Genomic DNA, 26,151 nt, shown 5'->3' on the forward strand with positions numbered 1-26,151 from the left:
ACCAATACTAGTCGTTCCGTTTTCTGTTCCTCTCGCAAACAGAGCGAGGGGAAAACCTCTATCTGTTTCCGTACGAGCCCTAATCTCTCTAATCTTATCCTCATGGTCCTTTCGCGAAATGTACGTCAGTGGCAGTAGAATCGCTCCACAGTCAGCTTCAAATGCCGGCCCCCTAAGTTATCTCAATAGTGCTTCTCCAAAAGAACGTCGCCTTCCCTCCAATGATTCTCATTTGAGTTCCCGTAACATCCCCGTAATATTTGCGTGTTGTCCGAACCAACCGGTGACAAATCTAGCAGCCCACCTCTGAATTGCTTCGATACCTTCCTTTAATCAGACCTGGTTCGGATCCCAAGCACTCCAACAGTACTCAACAATGGGTCGCACTGTCTCCTATATGCGATCTCCTTTACAGATGAACCACACTTTCCTAAAATTCTCGCCGCGTGGGGTGGCTTACAGCAGTTTCAAAAATCTTCGAGAAGGTAATGTACTGAAGAGTGGTTAGGCTTTTCAACAGTAATGGGATACTTATTAAATCACAGTTCCGATTTCGAAAATGGTTATCCACTGAGACACAATATACAGTTTCACTGTCCACATAATAGAGTCTTTAAATAGTAAAATGTCACCAATAGGAATTTTCTGTGACTTGTCCAAAGCATTTGATTGTGTGAACCATGACATTACGTTACCGAAATTACAATTCTATGGTATAAATGGAATAGCATATGAGTGGTTTAAGTCATACCTACAGAACAGGAAGCGAAAAGTTTCCTTATATGGGTCAAGTGATTTAAATAACTTTTCCACTTCATCTAACTGGGGTCAAATTACATTAGGTGTTCCACAGGGTTCAATCATGTGTCCGCTTCTGTTCCTGATATATGTGAACGACCTCCCTGCTTATGTGAAACAAGAAGCTGAACTGACACTGTTTGCTGATGATGCAAGCATAATCAATAACCCAGTAAAAGAAACTCCAGTTGAAAATGGTACAAATAAGGTCTTTAGAAAAGTCATTAATTGCTTTTCTGCAAATGGGATTGCTCTAAACTTTGCAAAAATACAGTACATCTAATTTTCTGCTGCTAAAAGTACAATTCCTTCAATAAATATCAACAGAAGTCAGTAGACGCGGTAGAGCATACTAAGTTTTTGGGTGTAAATACAGATGAGAATCTTTATTGGCAAATTCATATTTTAGATCTAAGGTGACTAGGTGCAGCAACTTTTGCAATTAGAATGAGTGCTAATTTTGTGGATATAGAAATTAGTAAGCTAACATACATATGGAATAATATTTTGGGGTAACTCAACATTTCGACAAAAAGTATTCACTGCTCAAAAGAAAGTTGTTAGAAAAATGTGTGCGGTTCATAGTCGCACATCTTGTAGGCATCTTTTTAAAAGATTGGGAATTCTTAAAACAGCCGCACAGTAGATTTACTCACTAATGAAATTTGTTCTCAACAGCATGGACCAGTTTAAAAACAACTGTGACGTTCATGATTATAATACCAGAAACAAGAAATACTTACACTATCCTTTACTCAACCTATCTATGGCACAGAAAGGGGTAAAATATGCTTCTATAAAAATTTTCGATAAATTACCAGATGAAATAAAATGTCTGACAGCAGTAATAGCTTCAAAAATAAATTGAAATCATATCTCCTTGACACCTCCTTCTATACCATAGATGAATTCTTGAATAGGAATAAATAAATCTATAAATACAGTATATGCACTTTGTGCCTTTTAAGGGAATGGGGTAAATAACTGAAACATTAATATTTAATTCTGTATTGTAATTTTATATATATATATATATATATATATATATATATATATATATATATATATATATTCAAAAATCTTGTTTCATATGTGCACTTGACACGTTCCACATCATAACGGCTGCCGTAACGTGCGATTGATCAATGGAACACGCAACCAACTAACCAACTAACTAACTAACTGTCTCAGGCGCCTTGCCACGGTTCACGCGGGTATCCCCGTCGGAGGTTTGAGTCCTCTCTCGGACGTGGGAGTGTGTGTTATCTTGTTTCCAATTACTGCGGGATGAGCACTACAAAACATGTTTTCGTTCGTTTTTTATATGCATACCAGAGCACATTCTAGGAGAAACGGCGTAATTTCAGAGCAATTTCCAGTTCGCGTTTGAAGGTAAATGGTGCAATTTTAGTGCGATTTCTAGCTCACATTCAAAGAGAGATGATATAATTGTAGTGCGATATTTACAGTGTGCTGTAGCACATTAGAACATGACAACTGATCGCCACTGCGTTGCAGCATTCTTATATACAACAGCATCAACGGCCAGCGGCCCCACGGAGCTATCCCCGTTATGCATCAGATCATTTATACGTAAACAGTAACAGCCATACACAACGCACCTTTCGTGTACTTCTGGAATTACTTTTACACCCACTGACCTAGCCTCAGGTAGGAATCACATATTGAGTGTTGTCTCTCAGGAAGTCCTGGTTCAGCCACAAAGCTGATCTTACACTCTGTAGGCTCGTATTCTCTTCACTAAACGACAGTCAGGAATTGTATCAAATATCTTCCAAAAGTCAAGAAACGTGGCATCAGCTTGAGTGCCTTCGCCTACAATGCTCTAGATCTCATAGACGAACAGTGCAAGCTGAGTTTCCGAATCCATATTTCGACTTTCATGGAGGAAATTTTCGTTCTCAAAAAACGCCATAAAGCATGAGCTTAAAACCTGCTCCATAATTCTAAAATAGATTGACGTCAGCGACGTCGTCCTATAATTACGTGCATAACCGATGCTCCATCTTGGAAACGGGAATGATCTGCACTTCTTTCCACTTGCTAGGTACCAGTCGTTACTCATCATCACAGCTATCTTATCCAGTACAGTTGCGTTAATACTGTCCAGCAGTCTTGGTTGTTTTTTATAGGACTTGGTGGCCTAGTATCATTTATTAGTTGATTTTCTATTTAATGATCTCTTATAATATCTATGTGGAAACGGCCTTACCGCAGTGGATACATCGGTTCCCGTCAGATCACGGAAGATAAGCGCTGTCGGGCGTGGCCGGCAGTTGGAAGGGTGACCATCCGATCCGCCATGCACTGCTGCCATTTTTCGGGGTGCACTCAGCCTCGTGATGCCAATTGAGGACCGAATAGTAGCGGCTCCGGTCAAAGAAAACCATCATAACGACCGGGAGAGCGGTGTGCTGACCACACGCCCTGCGTATCCGCATCCTGATCTGAGGATGACACGGCCGTCGGATGGTCCCGATGTGCCATTTGTGGCCTGAAGACGGAGTGCTTATAATATCTATCGTTGGCTTTCGTATGATGACTGAAATGTGGACCTATATTACGATATTCAGCGCTGAAACTATTTTGAATCAAATTCAGTATTTATGCCTTCTCTCTGTCATCATCTGTTTCAGCATTAATATGCTCACTGAGTGACTGAACACGTGATTTAGATCTCCTTATTGACTTTATCTTAGACAAAAATTTCTTAGGTTTTTAGTGAGATCGTTCGAGAAAATTTTACTTTGTAATTCATGGAATACTTTTCAGACTTCTCTCTTCACCCTCACTTTGGCTTATTTCAGGTTTTGTTTGTCTGCTAGGATGACGGAGATGAAGCTCTCTTTGGTTTCACAGCTACTTTCTAACATGGAGACTGGAGCACATTGGGTCTTTTCCATCCGTCACAACCTTGTTCGGAACTTAATGTGTCTAAGGCATATTGTATAGTGCTTTTGAGTAGTACACATTTTGTCTCCAAGTCTTCGATCTCAAAGATGAATATTTGACTTCTCAGATATCCTGCAATTTGTCTAACATCACTCTTGCTAACCAAATTCTGCCAGACTAAAAGAGTGACTCACCAGAAAGGAAGGAGGAAACTAAAAGAAACATCTTGGCTTGAAAGGGTATGTGACATCATATCGGTGATTAAAAACTCGAGTCAGATTTAAAAACACTTGAAAGTATGAACCAACTTACCAGTATGACGCTGATCCTCGTCTGGTACTGATACATGCACTAATTCGGTTTATAAGGTTTCTCCTGACGCGCACAACTGGCCCTTGATATCGTGTATACTGGCGATGGGACAGACCTGATGTCGTAGCTGGTCCCTCACATGGTCTATCAACGACAGATCAGGGGTTCTCTTTGGCCACGGGAATACCTCAACATCACACAAAATGCTCATAGCGATATGCGCCATGTGTGAACGACCGCTGCCCTGTTCAAAAATGGCACCACGATATTGCCACATGAGCGGTAACACATGCAGGCTGACTGTGACGTACTGTTATGCTGTAAGATTTCCTTCACTCACAACCAACTGAGACCTGAAGTCGTAGCCATAAGTAACACGGATGTGTTCTCCACAACACTGAAAGAATGGAATCAACCCACAGGTCGCCTCCATATTCGCTGATGGTGTTCATTCAGTGTAGTGCACAACTGTGAATCATCACTGAGCACAATGCAACGCCATTCATCAGCAGTCCACGGTTCTTGGTCACGATACAGCTCCAGAGGCAGCCACATGTGTTGTGATGCTAAAGTTGCCCATTCACAGCCCAATCAGTGTGACGACTCGCTCGTCGACCCTTCTGACTGTCTGTGGGCAACGGCGACTTCTTGGTGTACCCTGCCTGCCTGCACTGATGGAGTGTGGGCTGGCAGATGGCGGATTAGGTAGAGGTTCGCCGGTCTAACAGACACAACTGAACCATAGACCTGACCACAAACACATCGCCCACACACACAGGCGAATGGTTTGGGGCCCACTCTCTTGGCAGACGAGTTGGTCGACTGGTCCACCTGTGTATGGGAAACTTGACGATAGTCTACATGTGACTCAGTAATTTCCTAGTCCAGCTGCTGCTATCCACTGTGCTGCTGGTCCACTTGAGTATGGGAACCTTGACGATAGCCTACATGTGACTCAGTAATTCCCTAGTACAGCTGCTGCTAGTCCACTGTGCTGCTGGTACACATGTGTCTGGGAACCTTGACGATAGCCTACATGCGCCTCAGTAATTCCCTAGTCCGGCTGCTGCTAGTCCACTGTGCTGCTGGTCCATCTGTGTATGGGAACCTTGACGATAGCCTACATGTGGCTCAGTAATTCCTTAGTCCAGCTGCTGCTAGTCCACTGTGCTGCTGGTCCACCTGTGTATGGGAACCTTCACGATAGCCTACATGTGGCTCAGTAATTCCCTAGTCCAGCTGCTGCTAGTTCACTGGGCTGCTGGTACACATGTGTCTGGGAACCTTGACGATAGCCTACATGTGGCTCAGTAATTCCCCAGTCCAGCTGCTGCTAGTCCACTGTGCTGCTGGTACACATGTGTCTGGGAACCTTGACGATAGCCTACATGTGACTCAGTAATTCCCTAGTCCAGCTGCTGCTAGTCCACTGTGCTGCTGGTACACATGTGTCTGGGAACCTTGACGATAGCCTACATGTGACTCAGTAATTCCCTATTCCGGCTGCTGCTAGTCCACTGTGCTGCTGGTTCACCTGTGTATGGGAACCTTGACGATAGCCTACGTGTGGCTCAGTAATTCCCCAGTCCAGCTGCTGCTAGTCCACTGTGCTGCTGGTACACATGTGTCTGGGAACCTTGACGATAGCCTACATGTGACTCAGTAATTCCCTAGTACAGCTGCTGCTAGTCCACTGTGCTGCTGGTTCACCTGTGTATGGGAACCTTGACGATAGCCTACATGTGACTCAGTAATTCCCTATTCCGGCTGCTGCTAGTCCACTGTGCTGCTGGTCCACCTGTGTATGGCAACCTTGACGATAGCCTACATGTGGCTCAGAAATTCCCTAGTCCAGCTGCTGCTAGTTCACTGTGCTGCTGGTACACATGTGTCTGGGAACCTTGACGATAGCCTACATGCGCCTCAGTAATTCCCTAGTCCGGCTGCTGCTAGTCCACTGTGCTGCTGGTCCATCTGTGTATGGGAACCTTGACGATAGCCTACATGTGGCTCAGTAATTCCTTAGTCCAGCTGCTGCTAGTCCACTGTGCTGCTGGTCCACCTGTGTATGGGAACCTTCACGATAGCCTACATGTGGCTAAGTAATTCCCTAGTCCAGCTGCTGCTAGTCCACTGTGCTGCTGGTACACATGTGTCTGGGAACCTTGGCGATAGCCTACATGTGACTCAGTAATTCCCTAGACCAGCTGCTGCTAGTTCACTGTGCTGCTGGTACACATGTGTCTGGGAACCTTGACGATAGCCTACATGTGGCTCAGTAATTCCCCAGTCCAGTTGCTGCTACTCCACTGTGCTGCTGGTCCACCTGTGTATGGGAACCTTGACGATAGCCTACATGCGCCTCAGTAATTCCCTAGTCCGGCTGCTGCTAGTTCACTGTGCTGCTGGTACACATGTGTGTAGGAACGTTAACGATAGCCTACATGTGACTCAGTAATTTCCTAGTCTGGGTGCTGCTAGTCTCTGACTAGAGGTGTGGGATTACGCATAAAGTTAGAGAAAGACCATTATTTTTTTCGGATGGCAGGCATAGATGTGCTTGAAGCATAATATAGCAACTTTCCCTTGTGATGATCAGACGTGGTTTACTGAACCCTTGTCGACAAGTATGCCCATCCTTAAAACCACGTGCGTTCCAACATTGGACCACTGTCACCTTCAAATGTCGCATAAATCTGGATAATGCACGATTCGACGAGCCCGCCAAATGGAGATCTATATTGAGGCCTCTTCGAAACTTTGTCAGGTGCTGCTAATGCTGTCTCGTAGTACCTTCATGTATTTCACAGTGATCCAAGATTTGACACTGTTCACGTCCCTTGTATACCCTAAAAGCCTGGTAGCAACGCTAAATACAAACAATACTGATGCTTTTTGGTGGCTGTTCTACCTTTCACAGAGAATTGCAGCTCTAATCATTTACATACCTGTTGACAGTGCATATATATACAAAGTTACATTGCCATTCGACTATGTCTTGCGGGTGTTTCACTTTTTTCTCAAGCAATGTATTTTCCTACATTTTTCAACATTCCTGTTAATGCACATAATCACTGATGCTTTCGCACTCTTGTAATCGCTGTGGCCCTCCTCGACGCTAGCTATTTCAAGAAGTTCGGGTCTGTTAGATACTACGTGATCCAAGGCAATGCTTTCACACATTGGTTCTTTATCTATCTACCAGAAGTAATTTCCAGAGACAGCTTTCAGAGCAATCTCACACAAATCCGTTTCTCTGACTCCGAATTTAACTGGTTGGGTCTCCCATTCTTCAGATGGCAAGTTGAAGTCGTCCCTCACTACAATACTGCCGCGATCTAATGCGCGTGTCTTGCGGCATAGCGGTTAGCATCGCTGGTTAGCATTCTACAGGTCGCAAGTTCAAACTAAACCCCCAGCAATTGTGTGTTGTTTGGTATTTATCGTTTCTGGAATGTTCTTGAAATATATTATGTTTGTAATGTTTGTGTACTATGGAGTATTTGATGTTTGTATAAACACTAACACTCTCGAATATGCGAAGTTTTTTTGTACACAGCTGCACCCTCCATACAGAGGTACAGTTCTGTTCTGTCTGTACGTTGGCGTCATTAATAAACGTGCTTTCAGTCCTAATTGCTTTACTCCACTGACTACCCAGCCTTCAGATTTGGACTTGATTGTGGTTTCGACGAGACAATATCATGGTCAGGAAACTTACCCGTGATGTTCCCCAAACTTTGTCTGAACGCTCTGTTACTACAGCTCCTGCCGTAGGACGACGATAAAAGCACCCGATTACCATGTTTGACCCATCTTTGAAGCTTACATTCAGCCACACTATTTCACCTTTTGAATCTGTAACAACCTCACTATATGCCATTGAGCTTTTTACGGCAATAAATACGTCAAGATTGACATCTAGCCTATCTCTGCATGTATATTTCAACCTGAATTTAATATTCGCTGCTGTTCACTTTCGGTCACAGCCACGGCATGACGGCACAGATGCGAGAAAAAAATGCGCATCGCGAGGATGCCGTGAATCAAACTAGGATGTAAATAGGGACGCAAAAACGGAAAAAAGTTCTGTTTGAGTGTAAGCACGTAGAGCACATAGAATTACCAATCGTACCTTTTGAGACATAACGACTAGATCCGTCGGGGTAGTAGAATTGTGTTCAAAGCTTTAAGATGTGTCTTATAGTCCATATCCACACGTAAATTTAATATACGAGCATAATGCTCCAGGAGTGATACTCTCTGTGTCTTAAGATGAGGCTTATAGTCCATATCCACACGTAAATTTAATATACGAGCATAATGCTCCAGGAGTGATACTCTGTGTCAACTTTCATACGTAGGTCATAAATTTAAGCCAACTCCATTTGTCAGAAACATCATACAATTATAATGATTTCTTTGATTTCTGTAGATGATCTAAAACCCTCTGAAATCCCTTGTAAGAGATTTAGCATTACTTAAGCAGCATTATTTTGTGTATCGTATGGCATACATCACAATTCTTATGCATTTTATACATAGGTTATTTACAAACTGACACCAAGACATTTAATATAAGTTACCTCCTCTGTTGTAGCGAGGAAGTCGTTGAAGGTTGCCTTGTAGGCTCGAACCGGGCATTCTTCCACTATTGTTTTTCAGCACTGCAGTCGCAATTTGGTGTTAGTATCGTTCTCCATTAGTAGATGGTGTCAGCACATCTTCCGTGGCCAGTACGTATGCGGTTTAGAGTTGTCCACACTTTGCGTGACTGTCTGACTCCGGGCGGTTTCTCAGCTGTGATGAAACTTTGGCATTTTGGTGGGCAGTGTTCTTGCCAGTGTTGTTTCCACAGCTTATCGACATCAAAGTTGCAGTTCGTCATCTCTTCAGCAGGGAGTAATGCTGGTCTTCTCGATTTAAGTCTCCTGCGCTTCAAGTCATCTACGTTGCTGTGTATGGGCAGCTGTGGGTTATTAGTTATCTTGTTGAATTCACTCTCGCCGCATTTATGGGGGTGGTATGTGGCTCAGGGTTGGCAGCCATACAGTGGGCGTAGATTTTATTGTGCCACTGATAATGCACATGGTGCCCGCCAGGTTAGCCGAGAGCGCTAATGCACTGCTTCATGGGCTCGGGTAGGCGCGCCGGCCCCAGATCCAATCTACCTGGCGGATTGCCAGCGTCGGCTGGTGTGCCAGCTAGCCTGGATGTGGTTTTTAGGTGGTTTTCCACGTCCCACTGGGTGAATAATGAGCGGGCATCCGGCCAGCCCTTAAAAATTAACCTTGCCAGATCCGTTCTAAACATCCCGATCCTGCAAAACTGCGGGACAAGGCGCCAGTAAAAGAAGACTGATAATGCACATGGTGTCATTTAGTACCACATCAGTCCTGCTTTTATGCATGCTGTTAATCCACACAGGAGCCCAGTATTCTGCCACTAAGTAGACAAGCCCAACTGCTGATGTGCGGAGTGTACTTGCTGTGGAGCCCCAAGTGGTGCCGCACAGTTTATAGATGATGTTGCTTCTTGTCCTCATTATATCTATAGTCTTTGTCAGGTGCTCCTTGTAGGAGAGTGTCCTGTCTAATGAGGCTCCTAGGTGTTTGGGATATTCGTTATGGCTAAGGCGTTTCCCTTCAAAGATCACATTAAGCTCTCTTCTTGCTGAGTGGATGCAAAGGTGGAAGCATGATACTTCAGTCTTAGTCGGATTCGGCTGCAGTCTCCATTTTCGGAAATAGCCACTCAGCAGCTTCAAATCGGGGCACAAGGTGTCATTAGTAGCCTCGAAAGATTCATGTTGCGCAGCTACAGCCCTATCGTCTGCATAGCCAAACTTCCTGGATTGTGTGTTTGTGATGTCAGAAGTATAAAGACTGAAGCACAATAGAGCAAGGACTGAGCCTTGTGATTGCCCATTGTTGATAATTTTGATAGAGCTCATCTGTTCTCCAGTAATAACTTGAAAATCTCTCCCAGCAAGCAAGTTATCGACGAATCTGATAATGCTGCTGCATGGAATTATTTGTATGAGTTTGTACATCAGGCCTCGTCTCCAGACAGTGTCATAGGCTGCGCTCAGGTCTATGAATGTAACTGATGTTTTTTTGCTTTTTCTGGTAGCCTGCCTCTATATGTGTTGTCAGGGAAAATACTTGATCAATGCAACTTCTATTAGGTCGAAATCCTGATTGTTCATTTGGAATTGATTCCAGTATTTTCGGGCACAGGCTGTTATACAGGAGTCTCTCGAGCAGCTTGCATAAGGCACTGAGCAATGAGATTGGCCTATAACTCTTCAGCTGATCGGTTGGTTTCCCTGGTTTAAGCAGTGCAATGATCTTTGAGTTCTTTATTTTCTGTGGTATGTTCCCTGTTGCCATTAAATCTCTGCAAACCATTTTTGGCATATTCCTCACAGTGAAGAAGGAATTCCGGGTGTATTCCATCCAATCCAGGTGCCTTTCCCGCTATGACACTCTTCAGCGCTTCTCTGACTTCATCGGTGGTAAACTTCGAGGGATACTGGTCCAAAGGTTTGCTGTTTTTCTTAAGAACACTAAGTTCACGGCATATTATTCTTATCCTTTGGCACTCTAGATGTTGCCTGTATGTGAGCTGAAATCCTATTTGCGGAAATATCTGTTGAGGTATGATGCAGTGTGTTAGCTCCACCTAGTTTTCGGAGGAGAGACCAGGCCTGTCTACTAGATGTCTTGAAATCAAAGAAATCAGAGGTTTAAATCCATTTCTCTCACCGTGTGTTGTCTAGGCTGTGCAGCAGGTCGTCTGCAATCTCAAGATCTACACTCTCAAGGAATCTCTGATACTTAATTTCGCACTCTTTGTCCCTTCCTGGTGCATATTGTTTACGGAACCTCCTTGGAATAGCAGCTTTCGCTGCACTTTTAATTGCACCTATGAGTCTGTCATAATTACTCGCTGTTGGGTGAATCCATCCCAAGTACTTATCCCTTTTTTCCGCGTAGATATCCCACTTTGCCTTTCTGAAATTCGACCTTGGGCGTTGTATGGTTGTTATTAGTGGGATATTGATTCCAATTTCGATCAAAACTGGGCGGTGTTGACTATGAGGGAAGTCTGTTAATACACGTCTTGTAGTTCTTAGATGTGTATGGTTATTTCCAGCCGTCACAAAGCATAAATCTGATTGTATTCGCTGACCTAAATGTTCCTTGGTCCTTTGGGTCGAAAACTAAGAACAGGTTGTTACTCTCTGCCCAGTTAGTAAGAGCCTAGCCATTCCCATCAGCTGTTCTATATTTCCACAGAGGGTGGTGGCCATTAAAATCCCCCACGTATATTGCTGGGTGTGGCAGGTATGGCAGGACATCTAGAGACCTGGGAATGGTTGGTGGTTTGTACACATTGCTCATTGACAGATCTTCTATCTTAACAACAACTTCATGTATGTCGCCATGGACTGCTGCCGAGCACAAGTGGACATCTCCAATCGATGATCGCACATCCGTAGCCACGCTATATGCACGATGATACGTTGCGTCAACTAAGTTGTAGCCTGGAATCGTACCTCTCAGTTTAAGTTGGTCTTCGTCTTCAACGTGAGTTTTCTGAACTGCAACGAGATCAATGTTGTCATCACATAAAATTTTACTTAGTACTTGGCATTTAGCCGAGCTTACTACTTCTATATTGATAAGGCAAATCTTGAAGATAGGTCCAACGGGCCTCGTCTGTTGGTTTTGCGAGGATCCTTTTCTATGGCCAGTCATAATGATTTGACTCATATCTGTGACATATGATGTACAATTAGCCAGGAGATCAGCGATCAAGATCGATGATTTCCAGAATGAGATTTTCACTCTGCAGCGAAGTGTGCGCTGATATGAAACTTCCTGGCAGATTAAAATTGTGTGCCGGATTGAGACTCAAACTCGGGACCTTTGCCTTTCTCGGGCAAGTGCTCAACCAACTGAGCTACCCAAGCACGACTCACGCCCCATCCTCACAGCTTTATTTATTGGGTAGCTCAGATGCTAGAGCACTTGCTCTCGAAAGGCAAAGGTCCCGAGTTTGGGTCTCAATCCGGCACACAGTTTTAATCTGCCAGAAAGTTTCAAGATCGATGATTGTTTGGCCACATCAAAGTGACTGTTCTTTAGCACCACCCGGGAGACACGTGTAGCTTATGGTACGGTACGGACGCGAACAGCCATTGTCTTAAGCAGTATTATCACGCTACATATTTTGTTTCATTAGTAATTTATATCTACATCAGTATTCTACAAGCCGCCTGACGGTGTGTGCCGAAGGGTACTTCTAGTACCACTAACGGATTCCACTCACGAATGGTGCACAGGAAGAATGATTCTCGAGAAACCTCTGTTTTAACTTAAATTTCTCGAATTTTCTCGCCGTCGTCATTTCGCGAGGTCTCGTATTGGGAGGCAGTAATACACTAAAACAAAAACAAAAAAAAAAAAAGAAGACGCACCTCGAAGGAATTATCCGAATGGAAATCGGTAGATGTGATACACATGTACAGATTACAGACAAACAAATGATTGCAGTTTCAGAAAAACTGGATAATTCATTCATTCAAGAGAAAGAGCTTCACAAATTGAGCAAGTACGTAATGCACTGGTCCACCTCTGGCTCTTACGCAAGCAGTTATTCGGTTTGTCATTGGTTGACAGAGTTGCTGGATATCGTCCTGAGGATATCGCGCAAAATTCTGTCCAAATGGTGCGTTAGAGTGTCAAAATCCCTAGCTGGTTGGAGGGCCTTGCCCATAATGCTCCAAACGCTAACAGTTGGGGAGAGATCTACGACGTTGCTGGCCGAGGTAGGGTTTGGAAAGCATGAAGAGAAGCAGTAGAAACTCTCACTGTGTGCGGGCGAGCGTTATCTTTCTGAAATGTTAGTCGAAGATGGCTTGCCACGAAGGGCAACAGAACGGGGCGTAGACTATCGTCGACTTACTGCTGAAATGAAATGGCACTGTGAAATGAAATGGCACCCCCAGACCATCACTCCTGTTCTCGGACCGTATAGTCGACAACAGTCAGGTTGGTATCGCACTGCTGTCTGGGGCGTCTCCAACCACGTCTTCTCTGGTCATCGGGGCTCAGTTCGAAGTGGGACTCATCACTGAAGACAGTTCTATTCCAGTCAATAACACTCCAGCCCGACACCGCTGCAGACGGCCTGTTGGTGTACAGAGGTGAATGGTACACGGCTCAAGGGGTGCCGTGAGCTCAGCCCTCTTTCTGTGAGCCGTCTATTAATGATTTTGTGGTCACTGAAGCACCAGTTGCACGTCGGATCGATGATAATGATGAATACGGGCTTTTGAGTGCCTGTCTGACAGTTCCTCTGTCCTCACCTTCTGACGTCTCTCTAGGTCGCCCGTTTCCTTCCTGACGCTGTGCTCGGCCATGGTTCACCTATTCCTGTCAATACCGTTGAATAGTGGCATCTCTCCTATTCAAATGACCAACAATTCACCTATTACTCCAGCCGACTTCTCTGAGCCCAACTACACACCCTTTCTCAGATGCTGACATCTGGGCACATTGTTCACGCACCTGTCTGAGAGATATAGTTTTCGTCCAGCTGAGTACAGGGAATTAAATTCGTAAGGACTTTATGCCCTGCTATCGATATGTTTCCCATATACTGTCCTTGCCAGCTGCGCGATGTAGTTGTGCTGCAACATCACACATTCATCCATTGGTCGTCAAAGTTTGTAGTTTCTTATCATCCTTCGATATCTGTATGAATATCAGTTTGTGACCAATTTTTCTTTTTTGGTTTAGCATGTATGATTTTTACTTCTCCTGGAAAATACTCCCTTGGAATTTCAATAGTAAACCTCTCCGTGATACGCAACGCCATCTGGCTGGTTTGTCACGACCGCCATGATTTCGTATTCTGTGTCAATCTCTTCATTTCACAGTAACTCTTACGGCCAACATCCTCAGTTACTTGCTGCTTGTATTCAAATCTTTGCCTTTGCTTACAATAAGTGCCCTGTACGGCCCTCTCTACTGCCCTGGAAGTTGTTCCCATATACTTCAACACTAGGGGAGCATCCAGTCCCTTTTCCGACACATTTCTTTCGTCGTCGATTCTGCGTGGAACCGCCAGATTTCATTATCCTATCAGTCCCCTTAGTTCTCAGCATCCTTCACCACATTTCAAACGCTCTTATTCACTTTTTTTCCAGTTTTCTTACAGTCCATGAGCCACTTCGATATTTCCATATGTAGATTCTGTGGATTGTCAGAAACTGAGTGTGTTTTATTTGACGACGTGAGGGCAGACCTGGATCTCCCCCAGGACCTGCCCTTTATTTTAACTGTCAATGAGGTAAGTGTGGTTCGTACAACAGGTTTTGTGTGATGTCAGGATTTCTTCCCAAAATATTGGGTGTGCAATTTTTATGTGTCACAGAGAGCCATTATTTCTAAGTAGTCACCCAGCCACAATCATCAGTCTCCTTGTTACTGTGTCTACACTGGTATATTACCCTAGTAATACTGCTGTATTTTGCCTGATATGTGGGTAGTCTTTTATAAATTTCACTACGTCACGGCTATATTTTCAATACACGTTTGGCGATACAGCTTGGTTTTAAATTTTATTGTTAGTTTTTAATAGATTTTTCACCATCTTGTCTCTACTTCTTTCAAGGAAGGGCGCTGATGACCGCGCCGTTTAGCGCCCTATACCACTAATCATCACATCATTCTAGCACATTGGTGTATGTGGGATACTTGTATCTTCTTTTGGCGAGTAATGTGCTCCTTTCCTGTGCTAGTCTGATTCTTTTGTTATCCTTGTTTCGCCCCCATCCATTATATGACTTCCAAAGTTACAGAATCCCTTCATTTCATGTAGCAGATAGTCTCCAATTTCTACGCTATGTTTGTTGCTAATCCCATTTCGCAGTACATTATGCTTTGCTTGGATTAGACTGAATCAACAGTCCGTGCACAGTAGACCATTCATTCCTTTCAACAGGTCGTGAAATTCTCCCTCAGTGTCACAGGGGACTGCATTGTCATCAATGATACTTATCATTGATACCCTTTCACACGGAATCCTATTTCCAGTCCTGAAGTTTTCTTTCATTTCCTTAACTGCTTCTTCGATATAGAAACTGAGCAGTAGAAGAGAAAGACAGCATCCACGCCCTATGTACTTTTTAATCCAAGAAATTCTCTCTGAGTCTTGTATTCTTATTGTAACATCTTGGTTCTTGTACTCGTTGCATGTGACCGGCCTTTCCCTTTAGAATATACCTATGTTTCTGAAGATGTCAAACAATTTGGACCACTCTGTATTGTGGAATGTTGTTTCCAGGGAAACAGTTGGTACTACCATTAACTATTGTTTATGTTCTTACAGCCCATCCAAACGTGCGGGTGTTCATCATGCAGGGAGGTCTGCAGAGCCTGAACGAGGCGACGTACCATGCTGTACCACTTCTGGTTATGCCCTTCTTCTCTGATCAGGCGCACAACGCCGCCAAGATTAAGCAGGCCGAGATAGGCATCTGGCTCGAGTACAGTGAGGTCAGCAAGGAGACGGTTCTGCGAGACCTGAAATCATTGCTGAACGACAGCAAGTAAGTATGAAACAAGGCGTGACCTGTATAACCTCACACAAATGAGTCAGAGGTGTAGTGCACGCAGAATGCCGTGGCCGCTAGATGCGCAGTCGGCTGGGGAAGCATGGGGAGAGCGGCAGTGATGGGGGTTCGTCCAGAGCGTTGTAGGGGAAATGCTGAGCACTGGAGGGGAAGTGCCATTCTAAACTGAAGCCTACGCTCACACTTTTTGTAAATATTAAGGGGAGCCCCTTCACGCCTACATTTGCATCGTGACCATTCAAAAAGATCTACTGTCATCTTTTCTTTCATTACTATCTAAAAAGAATACCACCGAAATGCAGCGATTTATTTTCGCCTGCTTGTTAGCCATTTGTAATTTTCAGAAAAGTGTCACAAGCACCGAATTTTGAGTAAAACCTATACATTTCTTTAGTTGCCATGTCAAAATCTGCTTCTCTTGCCAAACCACTGCGGAGTTTACACAGTCTCACCTCACTAACTTGTTGTGCAGACACAATTGCGAGAGAACTCCTGAACCATGGTTTATTAAGCTTATTAAGTGAGGAACTGATGAAAAGTAAAGTCAGAAGCTTATAAAAAAAGCACATCCTTGTTACAAAAAGAAGTGTAGTGTCTTCACATACGTTGTTTCAAAACCCATAGCATTTCTCGTTCCACGACCTATTGATGGCCCTTAAAAATTACATTCTTTCACCAAAAAAGTCTGTAGTTATTGGAATAACACAGTAGATAATGATGTTTTACGTAATAACAATGTGGTGAAATACCATTTGTGTTATTTCATTTGTCAAAATCTCATTTCTATATCTGAAATAGTTTACGAAAAATGCGGAATTTTGTGGATATTTCACACTGACCTTATCGCTGGTGAGGTGTGATCACAGATTACTATTCTACATCAGATCAGTTTTCTCGAGACTGGTGATGGATAGATGCCTCTACCCAAGTCTAAAGAGAAATTCAATACGTTTGCTAAATTTCGTACGCAACAACATATCATGTAATATGCACAAAATGCGAAATCATTGCGACATCTATTTTTCAACACACGCTTTTCCAAATTTCGCGCAATGTCTTACTTTCACGTAAATATGACAGTAACTAGGACCATTAGCGAAATGACGGGCGCAGCATCATGAATTTTTTTTACTGAATAGTTTCTGTAAAATCGTGCGAGAAAGACTGCACAGTGTGCATCTCGAGCCTGACACCCCTTCTGAACGAACTAATGAACTCATCCAGGGCTTTGAACGAAAATTGGTCATTGCACAACGGCCACCGTACCCTGTGTGAGCTATAGTTGTTGCGCTGGAAGAAGGGTGTTCCTGTTGCCTTCAAAAGCAAGCACCTGGGACAAAGATTAGTCACCCCCGAGGCCCATGAAAATGGCAGGCCGCAGGGCGTACATCGCACCATGTGACACTGCAGGTCTTATGAGTGCCAGTAGCTGTCTGTGGCGGAGACCGAATAACTATTTCGGATGAGTTTAATAATTCTTGTCTGCACTTGTAAATGCTTGCAATTCTCGACAGCACACATCAAAGTTAAGACATTTAGGGGTACCTTTTCGTGACGTACTGATTTCCTGTGGACCATGCATGGAGCTGAGGATTCGTGAAGTATGGCAGACAAGGTGACTACTGTGGCATTACTATTTCGTTGGTGGCCCGTATTTATCTGGACCCTTGTCCCCCCAAGATGACGTCACACTTATAGCGTGTATCTCCACATTCTGCTTTTACAATGGCCTTGATTAGGAAAGGAAGAGAGTTCGAAAATTACTTCAGGTACGTTATATACAGGCTAACTATAAAGTACATGAAACATTTTATGAAATCAGTTTAGGTAAAGGCTAAACATAACGTAACAAAATGGACAGTACGTGAAATACAAAATCTCAAACTTTGTTTGAACAGGGTGCAAGGAAAGTTAGTTTGGAGGATGTCGACAGGGGCGCTATCGACCATAGTTGGTGAAAATGGCAGTGAACCAGAAGGAGAAAACATTTTGTGTGCTAGAATTTGCACTTTCCCAAACGGTAGTGAGTGTCACAGCACTTCTCCTGGCAAGTTTCATGTTCCATGCTGCATTGAACGGCACAGTGTACGCACCCTTCTTCTTCACTGAGAGAACTGAGAATGGTATCACCTATCTCAACATGCTGCAGTTGTGGTTCATGCCACAACTTGAAGCTGATAGCTGGGATTTAACTTTTCAGTATGATTGCGCCCCTCCACATTTCCCCAATTGTATACTAAATTACCTGAATCAGACATTGCCGTGATGTTAGAAAGGCCTTACTATGGCTGCTGACCCAACACTATTTGGGTAACCACTAGACTCAAAGGACTTGATCTTTTGCGATTTTTTTCTTAAGGTGTACATCAAGGACAGTATTTATGTTTCAAAGACTTGCAACACCGCACCAAAGGAACTGTTCCTTTCGTCACTCGTGATATGCTGTGTCTAGTATGGGCAGAACTGGACTACCAAATAGACCAATTAGACGTGTCCCACATGACGAAGGGTGGACACATACAGCATTTATGTACATTGTAAAAAAAAAGCCGTTGAGACTTTATCGTTCACATATTATATCATATGTTACACTGCTATTGACCATTTATCTGCACTGAAGGGCCAAAGAAGCTGGTATAGGCATGCGTATTCAAATACAGAGATGTGTAAACAGGCAGAATACGGCGCTGCGGTCAACAACAATTATATAAGATGACAAGTGTCGGGCACAGTTGGTAGATCGGTTGCTGCTGCTGCTGCACTGGCAGGTTATCAAGATTTAAATGAGTTTGAATGAGTTGTTATAGTCGGCTTACGAGCGATAGGACACAGCATCTCCGAGGTAGCGATGAAGTGGGGATTATCCCGTACGATCTTTCCAAGAGTGTACCTTAAATATCAGGAATCCGGTAAAACATCAAATCTCCGACATCGCTGCGGCCGGAAAAAGATCTTGCAAGAATGGGACCAACGGTGACTGAGGAGAACCGTTCAACGTGCCACAAGTGCTACCCTTTCGCAAATTGCTGCAGATTTCACTGCCAGGCCATTAACAAGTGTCAACGTGCGAACCATTCAACGAAACATCATTGATATGGGCTTTCGGAGCAGAAGGTCCACTCATGTACCCTTGATGACTGCACGACACGAAGCTTTACGTCTCGCCTGGGTCCGTCAACACCGACATTGGACTGTTGATACCTGGAAACATGTCTGGTTGAATGAGTCTCGTTTCACATTGTATCGAGCAGATGGACTTGTACGGGTATGGAGACAACCTTATGAATCCATGTACCCTGCATGTCAACAGGCGACTGTTCAAGCTGGTGGAGGCTCTGTAATGATGTGGCGCTGTGCAGTTGGAGTGATATGGGGCCCCTGATATGTCTAGATACTACCCTGATATGTGACATGTACGTAAGCATCCTGTCTGATCACCTACATCCATTCGTGTCCATTGTGCATTCCGACGGACTTGGGCACTTCCAGCGGGACAATGCGACACCCTACATGTCCAGAATTGCTACAGATTGGCTCTAGGAACACTGTTTTGAGTTTAAACAATTCCGCTGGCCACCGAACTCCCCAGACATGAACGTTATTGAGTATATCTGGGATGCCTTGCAACATGCTGTTCAGAAGAGATCTCCACCCCTTCTCACTCTTACAAATTTATGGACAGCCCTGCAAGATTCATGGTGTCAGTTCCCTCCAGCACTACTTCAGACATTAGTCGAGTCCATGCCACGTCGTGTTGCGACACTTCTGCATGCTCACGGGGGCGCTACACGATATTAGGCAGGTGTTCCAGTTTCTTTAGCTCTTCAGTGTATTTCGATTCTTAGAAATGTTTCATGGACTTTATAATTACCCTGTTAACTTGAATCTATTTACTGGAGATTAGATACTGTAGAGCTATTAAACTGTGTGGTTGTTGTTTGTTACGTACCCCCCGCCCCTCCTTGAAAAATAGTCACGGACATTTTCTAAGGGATTATTTTAAGATCGGGTGATTTAGCGAGACAGTCAAGGTGCAATAAGGAGCCTGAGTGTTTGTCAAACCAGGAACATCTGGGTGCAGGTCTCGAACATGGTTGTTGTCATCTTGAAAGATGGGAGTGTCCACAGAATGCTTATCACGAAGCTGTAAAAGAAAAGGCAACACTTGGCCACCGAAAATGTCGACACAGACATCGTGGTTCATTTTCACGTTACCCTCAGTGTGTGGGCACTTGCCTTACATCATTTGAAGTGAGCTCGATTCCTCGGAAAGCCTGTTTGTTCCATTAAAAGTTCTACTTCATCTCCCCAGATGAATATTCTTGAGCTCTTGAAGATGGCGTAAACCATTTTCAGTATTCGTTATTCTTTAACGAGATATTGCAAGAAGTATGAGACATCTTATGATCCGTGGCATCTGGAAGATAGCTTATTGACTTGAAACGTTGTAGTAACATCATGCGACCGACATAAGTGATTTAACAGGAAATTCAAAAGTCAAATTAAGAAAAAATATTTTACAATATGCTGTGTCATATAAGAAATACTTTTGCATTATTAATTGTGTTACTACTAATTCGTTATGGTGACAACGTAAAATACTAACTTTGGTGTGGACATGAATCAGCTTTCCGTTTTTTATGTAGTTGTTCATAGCAAGTTGAATACTTAAATGGTTTCAGTTCTCTTACCTTTTTAAATCTGATGGTTTCATTAATCACACTAGGCTGCAGAGTGAGTAATTCATTCTAGAATGAAAAGTTATACTCGTATGGCGAAAAAAGCACCCTGACAGCTGTAATGGGCTGGGTGCAGCTGTTTCGCACATCTATCATAGTCAGTCATATAACATCATTTCGTTCTCATATCTGTGGCAAAGCCTCAGTGTTGCCGTAGCTCTATAGATGGTTATTGTTTTCAGCTTTGGAAGCCCCAGCTACCATTTGCGTTGTCAGCTGTTGAGGTTCTTGCTTCGCCTCACGAAGTGACCTGCCCTTCATCAGAGACAGGCTGTGTGTTGCACATTTGGTTTTGATTGGCTAATATTCATGATGTTATAAGAAAAGCAGATCAGTCGTTCGTTTGTCTTAAAAGTTTTCATGAGTTATTTGATTAGAAGCGTCATGTGTTTTGGTGCATGAGAAGAACTGGATTGTGCACAGTTCTCAGTTGCAAGTTAGATAAGGAAAAAACTCCATAAAATTGTGTGTAACACGGAATTACTATGATACAGAAACTTTGAGATAAGACAGTACACCCTTGGAAAAAAATGGAAGATTCAGATTGAAAAGAAATTTCACTCTAGGTTTGTAAAGCAGCTTTTCCAAGAACTGTTGAAGAGAGCGTCCACAAAAAGAGATTGACTGCTTCCGAAACATTTCTGCATTCCATCTTTCAGTATATCTCAAGTGCGTGGGATCTGTACCAAACAGGACTAACAGGAATGCTAACCTAATCTTATAAGTGACTTATTCAAGTTAAGTCTGTTAATGCATTGTGGACGAGGAACAGCGGCGGGTCAAATATTAAACAAAGAAATTCGCCAAACAGCTTTGCAAACTGAGAAATTATTTTACTTTATTTTCGCTACCAGTTTCGGAAATTCTACATGCCATCTTCAGTATGCCAATATCAATAATTTTTGAGAGATGCATATGAGGTCTGAGGACGGCATATTGAATTGCCGAGAATGGTAGCGAAAATAAAGTAAAATAACTTCTCAATTTTCATGGCTATTTGGCGAATTTATTTATTATATATCCAAGTTAATATGGACTCGGTATCACAGTGCAACTTAGCATTTTTCACATTAACACATCATTGCCACAAGTGAAAAAAGCTATAAATGAAAAAGGAAACATCACGCCATCAATGCAGGATTGAACAAAGACTTTTCAGTTAGAATGCCAGTACGTATCAACTGAGCCACATTAATTGATATGTACTGACTGGACATACCAGGTTTGTGTAAAAAGTATGGGAAAAGTTTGTGAAAACTATTTTATTTGAGATATTGCTACAATACCTCAAAATTCTTCGAAGTACAGGCTTTGAGCGTCAACACGCTTTTACCATCGGCTTTTCCGTGACTCACAGGTCCCAGGTCCCATAGTAGGCGAATTCTGGAAGGTTGTTAAGGGTACACGTGGAAGCTTCTTTTATGGCACTTAGAGTCCTATGGTGGGGTCCTTCTAGGGAGGACGTCTTTTGGGAATTGAAAATAGTCTGCTGGTACCAAGACGGGACTGTAAGTGCGTTGGAGAATCGTCATGATGCCACTTATCGTTGGGTAGTCGGTGACCTTGGAGCAGGTGTGGGGGTGCGTTGTCATGATGCAATTCCTAATGTCCATCTATAACTGGCCTCACGCAGCTGACCCTTCTCTTCAGTCTTCTTAGCACTTCTAGGGAAAAAAGCACCATTCTCTGTCCACCCTACACGTACAAATTCAGTATCGAAGAAAACGATGGGGATGACTTTCACTCAGGATTTTCTCATTCGATCTTTTTTTAGACAAGATGATGCTGCAGTGTACCATTCAGAACTTCGTCATTTTGTTTCCGGCTTGTATTCGGATATCCAACTTCCATGTCCCTTGATTAAATTGTCCAAAAAGTGGATCTTCTTCGATGCATTGGAGAAGATCGTCACTAGCAGACACTCGCTTCTGCTTTTGATCGCCCACCAAGACCTTGAGGACAAGTTTGGCGCAGATCTTCCGGATCGCTAAATCTTCAGTAATAATGCTGTGCACTGTCGTCTTATTAGACCTCGCAAACACTTCACTGCCGCTCTGAATCTAGCCTTCAATGTGGTTCTTGACTTCAACGTCCGTCCAGTGTGGGGATCGTCTTTCACACCTCAAATGGATCAAATGGCTCTAAGCCCTATGGGACTTAACATCTGAGGTCATCAGTCCCATAGACTTAGAACCACTTAAACCTAACCAACGTAAGAACATCACACACATCCATGCCCAAGGAAGGATTCGAACCTGCGACCGTAGCAGCAGCGTGGTTCCAGACTGAAGCGGCTAGAACTGCTCGGTCACAGCGGCCAGCGTCTTTCACACTCTCTCGGCCCTCTTTCAAGAGTTGAAGCCACTTAAAAACTGCAGTTTGTGACGTGCTTTCATCTTTGAACACTTGGCGAATCATGGCCAAAGTCTCTGTACCCTATTTCCCCAGTCCAGTACAAAATTTGATAGTGTACCGCTGTTCTATCATTCGCTGCAATTTGCGCTTGCACCGAGTCACTCGACAAGATTCTACTAATAACACATCCTTGCCAGAACAAATGCTCACCGGCGTCTAGCGCTTCGGCCGTGTTGAAGGTCACATCCCCCACCGTCGAGCACGCACGGTGCAAGCACGCTGAATAGTACAGTCACGACAATAAAAATTTGTTCCCAATACTTTTTATACAGACTCTGTACATGTATAGTTATTTACTAATGCGGAAATTATTATTACTTCTTATAGAGGTCATATAAGTCACGAGCAAGAAGTTAGCAGGTTCTCATTTATTAAGGAATAAAAGGCAGTAATAGCTTCCAGATGTGCAAAGAAAGTGACACTTGAAGATATAACGAGCTTTTACTTTACTTCGTGTGATGCAATTAGCTACCTCCTCACAGGATCACGATACTCTGACATCTGTAGGAGTCTTCAGTAGTCCAGGGTCCACAGCCTGTCTCTACTGAAGTGTTACTAGTGCAGTGTATCTGAATGTTCTCGTTCTGAGTACGCAGTGTCATTGTTGCAGGTACAGGGAGAACATGAAGCGTGTGTCGGGCATATTCAGGGAGCACAAGTCAGACTCCGTGGAGCGTGCCATCTGGTGGATCGAGTACGTGATACGCCACCGTGGGGCGCCCCACTTGCGTAGTGCAGCTCTCGATCTGTACTGGTGGCAACTGCTGCTGCTCGACGTCATCGGATTCATCGTTCTCATCGCCATCTGTGCCTCTGCTGTCCTCTGTCTGCTTGTGTGGAAGCTGTCCAACTTGTTGACCAACGGTAGGGCCAAGATTAAAGCACAGTAGAGTAACTGTGAGAATGAGAAAGCTGTGATAGCTCTCCTGCACAGGAGAGTGTAATAGTTGATCCAGTGGATGAGAGATTGCTTAGCATTTGTATTAAACAGCTTCAGTATAGTGCAGTAGCGTAGCTTATCATGTCTCACAGGGACTGCTGGGGCAATCCTCATCGTGCACATGGACTATAGTTGAACTAAAATAATTTTTTGATCATGTTGAATGGTAGAAGACAGTTTCCAGCCAGTTATCGGCCATTCTTAATCACAGTGAGATCACTGTGTTACCTTTTTTGTATGAAGGTAGTCGTTATGTAATAATTATCACTTTAAGGAAACAGAGCTACAAGTTAGTTTTTAGTTTATTTCTAGGTACATGCCCACAATATGGTACATATTGAAATCTCACATCACAGTACTGTGACAAACTGCAAGAGAAGCAACAGCAAAGCGACACAACCCATCAATGAAGTGTAGTATTGTGCAGTAATTTGTTTTCCGCATTTGGATAGGTACAACACTGCAACAACTGTTGCTGAGATGCTGGAAGGTAACAATCAACCATCAAATGACAAGTAGGTATGTATTACGAACTCTTCCAGTGTGATCAAACAACCCTCACTGATGAGGAACAATGTGGCAAAACATCTCTCTGTGAAGAACTGGAGATCAAAGGAGAAGTGGACATCCTGGTGCTCAGATGCTGGCATATTTTAGTGGAACCGATAGTGGAAAATATGACGATCAGTTATGGATCAATTTTTAGTACAGTGCAATATGTTTTGAATTTAATAATGGCTGTCACCCACTAGTTAACATGACTGATCAATCACACTCATACCAAATGATTGGAAAACCAAGGCAGCAGCAGAAGTTTTGCAGCTCTGTAAGGCCAATTCCTTAGCCACTTGTTCTGCACCAGCAAAATACATGAAGGGTCAAACATCAATGGGAAAAGTGATGCTGTATGCTTTTTGGGAGCACCATGGCATGGTGCTAACAGATTATGCTCAAAAGGTACAAACTGTCACAGGAGAACACTACCAAAATCTCCTGACAACGTTTGTGAGAGGCTGTCAATATGAAGTATTGTGGAAAGTTGTCCAATGCCCTACCTCATTCTGCAGAGAAAACTGACATGTTGCTTCTTTGGCCTATCAAATTTTGTCTTAACCTCCTACATGCTCATGAATGCCACAGAATCGATCCTCCCTGTTTCCTCAGATGATGAAACCATTGCTAGGTAGGTATTTCCAGAATGATGAGTTGATGATGTTTGGGTTAGCACTTTTCCTGGCAGCTAAAATGTAGATTTCTACCAATCAATGTCTCTGAAACGGCATCTATACTTGGGAAACATTTGTCACACTGAAGAGTGGTTATGTAGAGGACTATCACCACTGTCAAGGTTTGTGTTCACAAGTACATTGTTTCGAAGTGACAGCTAAAGTTCTATAATTACCCCTCATACATACAGGCCGAGCATTGTAAAGCATGGATGGCTGCAAGCTGGCAACACTGTACCTCACCCCCACCTCCACCCATTTCACTTCACTGCATTCTCAGCAATCATAGTTTATTTTATTTGAGCTAGGCCATGGAGAGTGGAGTTAGGCAAACATATCATCATTAATCTTCATTTCATAATGTAGGTGGCTTACATTACTAACAGACAAAACAAAAATAGAGTGTACCTACATCCTTGTGAAGCATCAGGAAATGCCCCATTACTCATTTATGAATAAAACAATACATAATAAAGATAACACTGAACAGAAGAATAAACAGCAGTCATGATGGCTACTGTAACATCACTGCACACTATATTGTCTGATAATTAAGGTTGTGGATGATTGGAAGCAAGTCAGTACTAACCTGAAATCATCAGACATGTGATTTCTCATCTCCTGCAGCCCCCACAAGAAGTGAGAGGTTATCATACTGTACACTCATTGTATTGTGCAGCACATATTTTTCTTATGCGCAAGTGGTATAAGTGAGTCAGGTACTGATTGGTAAAATAGATTTGTTTCCTACAGATTACTGTAATGCTGATATTCTTTCATCAAAGGTTCTCAAGAGTTCACACATGAACACCCCTATGCAATAACTTCATGACAAATTACCTTACAGTGAGACAGATTGTAACAATAAATGTGTTTTCAAACAATTTACTTTCAATGCAGAAATTCTTCCAAGACCTTATATACTGTCCAGTCACATTAATGTGACTACCTACCAAAAGCCTGAGTATCCACTCTTTGCAGTCCAGACTGCTGTGAGATGTGTACTCAGATGAGATCCCATGGCATGAATAGCCTGATCAAGATGTCCCCCAGATTCTGAATTGGGTTTAAATGCAGGGAGTTCGCTGGCCAGAGGAATATGGTACTCTCATTCTAGTGCTCATCAAACCACACATGTACACTGCAAGCTGTTTGGCACAC

General features: G+C 43.3%; 1 protein-coding gene across 1 annotated transcript in view; it reads left to right on the forward strand.

The window, feature by feature from the left end:
- Positions 1-25,801, forward strand: part of LOC124805098 (UDP-glucosyltransferase 2-like) — a 129,831-nt gene extending 104,030 nt beyond the window's left edge. Inside the window, exons 6-7 of the mRNA XM_047265541.1 lie at positions 15,427-15,646; positions 23,435-25,801. Coding sequence (XP_047121497.1) covers positions 15,427-15,646; positions 23,435-23,714 — 500 coding nt within the window. The 3' untranslated portion in view covers positions 23,715-25,801. The remainder of the gene's footprint in view (positions 1-15,426; positions 15,647-23,434) is intronic.
- The last annotated feature ends 350 nt before the right edge of the window (positions 25,802-26,151 follow it).

This window comes from Schistocerca piceifrons, chromosome 7 (assembly GCF_021461385.2).
Source record: "Schistocerca piceifrons isolate TAMUIC-IGC-003096 chromosome 7, iqSchPice1.1, whole genome shotgun sequence".
NCBI classification, from domain to species: Eukaryota; Metazoa; Arthropoda; class Insecta; order Orthoptera; family Acrididae; genus Schistocerca; species Schistocerca piceifrons.